We start from the raw sequence: 8,000 nt of genomic DNA, 5'->3' as shown, positions 1-8,000 counted from the left end.
CATCCATAAAAGCAATGGATGTTCTTCCATCCATAAAAACACTAACACTCTTAATGATCCCTGGGATTACACTGGGCCCACTTGGATAATCCAGGATAATCTTCCCATCTCAAAATCCTTAATTTAACCACATCAGCAAAAATCGTTTTTGCATGTAAAGTAACATATTCACAGGTTGTGGGGATCAGCAGGTTCTGGGCTTAGTTGGGGGCCCGTTATTCTGCTCACCACAGGTATCTACCTACTGCTGCTGATGGAAAGTGTGCTCCATGGATGATGGCGACCAGTCCAGATGGCTCAATTCATTCATTCATCAATCCCTGTGCTCCAAACACATGGAAAAGACAGGCATATAGAAAGGGAGTGAGAGGGAGATACAGTGAAGTTAATAAATAAGATAATCTTCTCTGTGCACAAGAAAAGAAACAGGAACACCAAATGTGAGGAAGGCTGACAATGCGGACCTAGAGTTTTCCAGGTCCAGAAGCAGCAGTGAAATTCAGGATTTTGACTCCTGTAAAGGGCTCTAAGAGTGTGCTATCCCACACGGGAAGTAATGCACAACTCACTGCTTGAAGCCAGGGGCTGGGGTGAGGCTGCCTTTCACAGCACACGTGAAAGGATGCTGACACAATACGACTTTGCCCCAATTGCACCCAGAACTTTGGCTTTTAGAAAGCTGCCAGCTTAGGGAGAAATAAAGACGCCGATATAACCAGAGCCTGTTGTTTCCTTCTTGGAAATAATTTATTCACATCTAGGTTTGAGTGGATGCTCCCAAATTATTTTCAAGAAGGCGTTGGTGGTATAGTGGTGAGCATAGCTGCCTTCCAAATCATTTTCACTTCATTGTACTTGTACATGGTAACATGTTACTAAAGACTCAGTATTTGTGTCCCATCAAAATTTGTATATTGAAACCTCATCTCCAATATGATGATATTTGGAGGCGGTGCCTTTAGGTGATGATTAGATCGAGAGGGTGGAGCTCTCACAAATGGGATTAGGGTCCTTATAAAAGAGGTCTGGAAATGCTCAGTTTGGGCAACCATCCGAAGAGACTCAGGGAGGCTGCTTGTGGCCTGAGTTTACTGGCCAAATACCACTAGCTACCCCAGACCTAGTCTGACTTCCCCAGTAATGGATCAGTATCCCTGCGCATCCTTTTAACCCGATTTCAGCACATAATTAGGCCACTGGTTGGGAAACTCTGACTTAGATAGCAGCCTGGTGGCCCACCATATTTGGGCTAACATTTTCACTGCTTTATATGTTCTCAACCAAAATCTGTTGTTTACCTTGATATAATTTACGAGCATCCTCAAAATAATACCTTTATTATTCACTGTGTCTGTGTGGCAGACCCAGAGACACACTGCTCAGATCCCTCTTTAAGAAAGGCGTCTGGACCATCTCGGCATCCTATGGAAGGTCACATTGATTTATTACATTGATGACATTATACTGATGAGGCAGGATGAGGAAGTTGTACCTAGCACACTAGGTACGCACTTCCTAGCCTTGGTGAGATACAGGTTTTCTAGAAGTTTACAGAAAAAGCCTTATACAGATTCAGGGGCCCTCTACTTCATTAAAGTAATCGAGGAATGTTCCATCCTAAGTAAAGGACAATTGACTACATCTTATAACCCCTACAGCCCAGAAGGATCTGGCAGAGCTCTTCAGGATCTGGAAGCAACATATTCTGCACTTAGGAATACTGCTTTTATACATATACTGGGTGACAAAAAACATCTGCCAGGTTTGGCTGCAGCCTGGAGCAGGAGAGGGCTCTGCAATGGTTTGGGCTGCAGCATAACTGTATACATTATAGTGCTGGACGTGTTAGTAGTGGGAAAAGATGCAGTGTAGATTTGGTGGAAGGCTCCAGTGGAAGAAACACCATGTAGTCCTCTGGGGTTCTGGAACAAGGCCATGCTATGTACAGTGGAAGATAAAACAGCTTTGGAAAGGTGGCTTTTTTGTGCTACTGAGCCCAGGCAGTGAAGGAATAGTTTACCATGTGACGCCAAGTGATCATGTGTCTTTAACTCCCCATCGTAAAGTGAGTTTTCTTGGATTTTCCAAGTCATAAAATTTGGTGGACCCAGAATAATTCTTTATAAAATGGAAGCGATACACCAGTCAGAAAAACCAACAGTGTTTCTCAGAAATAGAAAGGCATAGGCTATCTTCCCAGGCATTACATAGAAGCCCATATTTATAGCATATTATATTCACACATATGAGTATACATGCACGTGCACACACACAAGTGACAGTTGTAAACATTAGCATTCAACTGTGTCTAATGCCAAAGGGCAATATTTCATCATTTTCTAAGGACAATACTAAGCCAAGCAGTACAGATCATTTTAAAGATAAGAAATGATACGGTCCCTGTTACGACTCATCTTGGTTAAATTTATGAGGCAGGCAAAATCCACTTGGGAGCCCCCACCTGCCTTGTCTCTACTTTCTACCATTTCCTAGGAGCTCCTTTGCATCTCTGGCTGTCATCTACCTGTTTGTGCTGTGTCCTTTCCCACCAGTAATATGAGCTGCTGAACAGTAACTATTTGCTGATTGAATTAAATGAGAGTATTACATCTCCATTTTATAGGTAAGCAACTAAGATACGCAAAGGATAAGCTACTTAGGCAATGTGGAAGCTAGTTGATGGCAGAGATGGGATTTAAATCCAGATAGCCTGCCTTTCAAACCTCACTCTGGACTCTGATATTGTGTAAGCCTTTGCAGATAAAAGAAGGGGCATGTTTTCAAAAACACCTTGACATTTACAATCTTCACAGTAAATCTTTCAGGTATCTCCTCATATATTCCCACATTTTTTTTTTTTTTAGAATACCAAAGTATTTATTAAAATACAAAAGTCAAATTCAGCAAAAAACACAATATTGGAGCTGGAAAAAATAAAGGCTTTATCTGTTTGAACGCACTGAAAGAAAAGTAAAAACAAACTTAGAAGTCTGGAATGAAGAAGTGCATCTTATGCAATCATAATATTCTTCCTACTCTTCCAATATGAAATGTAAGCATTGGCATAAAATATTAAAAACCAGAGAAACAACCTGGCAAAATTATTCAAAAACCACAAAGCCTGAAGATAGTCCCCATAAAGCTCAATAAATAATTAAATAGATAATAGAAAAAGTGCTAGGGGGACAGAGGGCAAAAATTCTAACTGTATGGTAGCCTTAACAGCAATAGTTGAATTCTAAAAGTTTTAACTAGAAAAGTCATTATTTAATCTAAAACTATCATTCTTCTCTTAACAACAAATAATGAATTTGACACAAACCCAGTTTTGATGTTAAAACTCAATGTAAATAGGCCGTTCAGGTTCAGAGCAAAGAACTGGAAAAACAACAACAAAAAGTAAGGATACTGAATATTATAGGAGTTTAAATTCTCTAGCACTTTTTCTCATTAAATATACAATTATTTTTAATGAGAGGGTTAGACAAAACTTATCAAGAACCGAAAGCTGGGTTTTTTCCTGAACTTTACTTCTTAAAAATTTTCTATTTTAGAAAACCAAATAAAGAAAAAGGAGGTAGATTTTTTTAAATGTGAAAGACTAATAGACCATTATTTGATGGGTGAAAATAAAGAACAATTAAATATTCATTTGCTTGAAAACTATCTTTTGGGATTTACTAAGTGCAAAGCAGTGCATTAGGTATTAAAATAATGTGAACAATTACTAACAAATAAAAACTACATAGAAATGTAGTATTAACATTAAAGACCAAACTACTTTACGTAAAATGTAGGAATATATCTATTCAAAGGCTGAAAATATCTAAAAATATATTGTTCATGCACTGTAATAGACTCAGTTTTAAAGTACAGTAATTAGAATAAATTTCCTGTGTCAAAGGACATATATGTTGCCTTTAACTCTCACTTCAAATTTATTTGATTTTTAAATTAATATTTCTAGTATATTTCTGCTGTTTGCAAATACAAAGATACTGCTGAAGAACCATTCTTAAAGACTGATGTTTAAATAGGTTGTAATGTACCAAAAATAAAGAGCAAAAACATAAGTTAAGGGTATGGTAGCTGAATACAAATAAGCATAGCATCGTACCAGTTTGTAAACACATGAGGCATTCATAAAATTGAGGTAAACATTAATTATGACATCGGTAATGAATAAATGTTGTTATAAGCACACCCAGTTACATTGGTAGCTATCTAAGAGGACATAGGTAATAATGATGGTTTACTCTGTCTTTATAATTTGTTGTTGATGGCTCACTTACAGCCCTGCCACAAATTAATAAAGTTGCTCTAATCTCAACCAATCCTGAGGCAAACTAGAGCCATTGTTCTATAACTTTCTATGTCTGAACACTTCATTTTAATAGTAAAAACAAAAAATACAAAAAGCTCCACATAATGTAGCCGTCGTACTTTTAGTATTAACTGATTGAGAAAAGTACATGTGAACAAAAGCTATTATGACTTCAGTAATGCTTCTAAATAAATGTATACATTATTAAAATACACATATTTTACTCATAGTACATATATGTGAGAGACATAGTATTTATGTAGTTGTACAACCTGGGGCATAAGTAAATTCATTACTTTTTTGCAATAGTTCTGCAGCCTCCCATTGGCTGAAGCAGACAATTTGGGAAGCATATCTCACCAGAATTAAGAGATGGAGCTCAACAAAATGTTTCAAGGTCAAATTTTACATTGTAGACAGTCATCTTCAGTGTGTGCTGTTCTAAATATAGCCATGGCCCTACAGCAATTACATGCACCTGGCCAATAATAGCTTATTTGCATAAATCAATGAGATGTGTAAGAGAGGAGTGGTTACATGCTGATGATCTAGTTAGTTTGGGGGAAATAATCAAGCGTTTTATTTTTAATCAAAAGACTTCCTTTGTGAAGGGCTACAAGAAGAGTAGAAAAATAAACTAAAAGGGTGCATTTGAAGTGTATTTTCCACTTACTGATATGAATGAGTTTAAAAATATTACTGGACAGTATTTATCGCTTTAGTCAGTTACTATCTAAAGATTACGCTCTATACAGAGCAAATGGACAGAACAGTATATATTTTTTAAGTCCCCCCCCCAAATGTTTCTCCTTATTATTTATGAGTGTCATTGTAAGTTTATACTTGCAATTGAGGGAAGAAACATGTTTCTACGAAGAAAACATTACTGACTCACCTTCAAAGGGACACAAACTTGGAGCTCTTCATAAGGAGTGAGTGGGAGACCTTACTGGTGATCATTGGAAAGGTAGTCAGTAGCCCTGTTCCTTGACGTAGGGTCTGAATCACAAGCAGATATTCTGCTACGAAGACTTTCAAATTCCTTTTAGCCTCTTTTATCTTTAATTTTTTTCCTCTTAAATGTTGTCAGCTCTATTTGAAAGGTATTAATGGACAAATATGAAACAGCTTTATCTTATATAAAGTTATTTCCAAACTGGTTCATTTATAAAATACATAACATGTAATGTTTATGTAACTCTATTTGCTTAGTTATTTCTTCTTTTCATTTCATAAAATGAGTCTGTGAAAATCAGCTGCCTAAACAAAGATTTAAGGCAGTGATTCAAAGACTTGAGAAGGCAAATGACCCTATTACTTTTTTTTTCATATTTTTACTCTATCTTAAAACACTCAAGATATCAACGCATATTTTTAAGTTAAAACTTAAGTGACTAAGAAATGTTACAGGATGAGGAAACTGAAGTTACTCCTAGAATGTATAATACCAGTTTGGGTATGTGCTATTTTGAAATAATCGTTGGTTGTATACCGGTCACTCAGCTTTTAGTTTCAATGCCAAACAAAGTGTCTGGTACAAAGAAAGAATTCCAAAATAAAAAAATAAAAAATACTTTACTTCAAAATACTTTTTAAAAATGCAGAAACCATCCTTTTGTCAACATATGTATTTGACCATAATAAACTATGTTCTCCAAAAGTGAGATATAGTATATAATCACATAATCACTATACATATTGTTTGTGAACACAGTCTCTCTAAAATGGAGAGAAACATTGCTAAGGTTCAGAAAACATAAGAGTTCCAGTGTTTTTCAGACAATTTTCAATTACTAGGAATTTCCACATTCCAGCTTCCTATAAAGTCATTTTAGATTTAAAATGATTTCAAGAATTTATAATCTTATATTTACCTCTGGAAAAAAAAATATGCTTTTAAGGAGATTTTTGCCCCCAAATAATCTAGCTTCCAAGTTAGTCAGGAGCATTTTCCCCCTGTCTGTATTTTAAACAACTGAACATTGGTAATGAGCGTGGGAGAAACTACAAAGCTTTAAATTATTGGAAGAAACAAATAGGAAATTCAGAGAAAGTATTAGAAATTACCACAGAAAAATACTAAATAGAAAGTAATTAGAAAATCTTATTAACCTATCACTAAATTCTGGGGGGAAAAAGCCAAAATACATGAAGATGAAAAGTGCTTTAGAACAACTAACTGCTGAATGTAATATCCTCTTACTTGTCAAATGATTACACTTTCCTCTCTAGATCTAAATGTTTAATTTTGCACTTGAACTTAATTCCATGTTAGTTTTGAAGTCCCTGCAGTAATTTTGTTAATCTGTATCTGCTTCCTCAGAAAATAAATTAGTTGTTGATGAATCACTCCTTAAGAACTTGCCACTTAGGATAAGTTTAATTGCCTTCCGGAACCAAGGGTAAAAGAAAGCATATATCAACGGATTCATAGCTGAATTATAATAAACACACCACACTAAAATCTCGTAAACATAAGGAGGAGTTATAAAATTCATATAAGCATCAATCACAGCATCAATAATGTATGGTAGCCAAGAGACAAGAAATGCTGCCATAGCAATACCTAATGTTTTAGCAGCTTTTCTCTCTCTCTTTGCTACTCTTTCTTTGTAACTCTCTGAGGAGGATTGAGCTTGGCTGGCTGTACTTTCTATCTTCCTAGCCTGATGTTTAGCCACTAAAAATATCTTACCATATAGAAACACCATGGCAACAGTGGGTATAAAGAATAGAAGAAAACAAAGTAGAACCCAATTTTGATTCAATGGAGCCTGACAGCCTCCTACACAAGTGAGAGCAACTACTAGTTCCTCAATTCCTTCTTCGTTGGCCCCAGTGTAAAAAATAGAAAAACTGTATGTGACAGAAAAGAACCAAGAGAGAACAATGCATATTTCTGACACCGAGACAGTAAACTTGGTTGGATAGGTCAGAGGATCAGTAACAGCAATATATCGATCAATAGAGATACAACATAAGTGAAATAAAGAAGCAAAACAGAAGGAAGTATCAAAACAGGTATGAAATTTACAGTAACTCTCCCCAAAGTACCAGCAGCTCTCCACAGACCTCACTGCACTGAAGGGCATCACAGTGACTCCCACCAAGAAATCAGCACAGGCCAGGGAGGCGATGAGAAAGTTTGTAGGTGTGTGCAGTTGTTTGAAGTGCAGGATGGCAAAAATGACCAGGAAGTTCCCAAACACAGCCAGCACGGCCCCCAAACCAAGGACTGCATACAGAATGGCTCGAGGTCCCAGAGAGTAAGGAGTTTTAACACAGGATCCATTCACGTTCTCATAGCACAGCTCCACAGCTTCAGGTTGGGAGAAAGTGTTCATCATTGCCTTCTTGTTTGAATTATTTTACAGTTCTCAGATTTCCTCTTTCAGCAATTTAATACAAGAAGGAGATGGCCATGTAAAACTCTCTGGAAGAGGAAAAACATCTCTAGTTCAATGAAAGTGAGACACTTTCGTACTTTTGTTTTGTTTTGTTTTTGGCATATTAACTATAACGTCTTGCTCTTTCCAAAAAACATTTATTCCCAAGTTTTTAATATATTTAGAGGGGAACTTGTTGCAGAGAGTCATTAAAATTGTAGTCAAATTTAGTACTGAAAAATGGCTGGCAAGATACTTAGCCCAATGATACATTTTATCATTATATATAT

At 36.3% G+C, this 8,000-nt stretch overlaps 1 protein-coding gene across 1 annotated transcript; it reads right to left on the bottom strand.

Annotated features, from left to right (window-relative positions):
• Positions 1-6,624: 6,624 nt before the first annotated feature.
• TAAR9 (trace amine associated receptor 9) lies at positions 6,625-7,673 on the bottom strand. The gene has a single exon (XM_033103093.1). The coding sequence runs from the start codon at positions 7,669-7,671 to the stop codon at positions 6,625-6,627; it is 1,047 nt and encodes a 348-aa protein (XP_032958984.1). The 5' UTR covers positions 7,672-7,673.
• Between the last annotated feature and the right edge of the window lie 327 nt (positions 7,674-8,000).

Source organism: Rhinolophus ferrumequinum, chromosome 3, assembly GCF_004115265.2.
Source record: "Rhinolophus ferrumequinum isolate MPI-CBG mRhiFer1 chromosome 3, mRhiFer1_v1.p, whole genome shotgun sequence".
In the NCBI taxonomy this organism is placed as follows: domain Eukaryota; kingdom Metazoa; phylum Chordata; class Mammalia; order Chiroptera; family Rhinolophidae; genus Rhinolophus; species Rhinolophus ferrumequinum.
The sequence above is the reverse complement of the archived record's forward strand: the minus strand, read 5'-3'. Positions and strand labels throughout refer to the sequence as shown.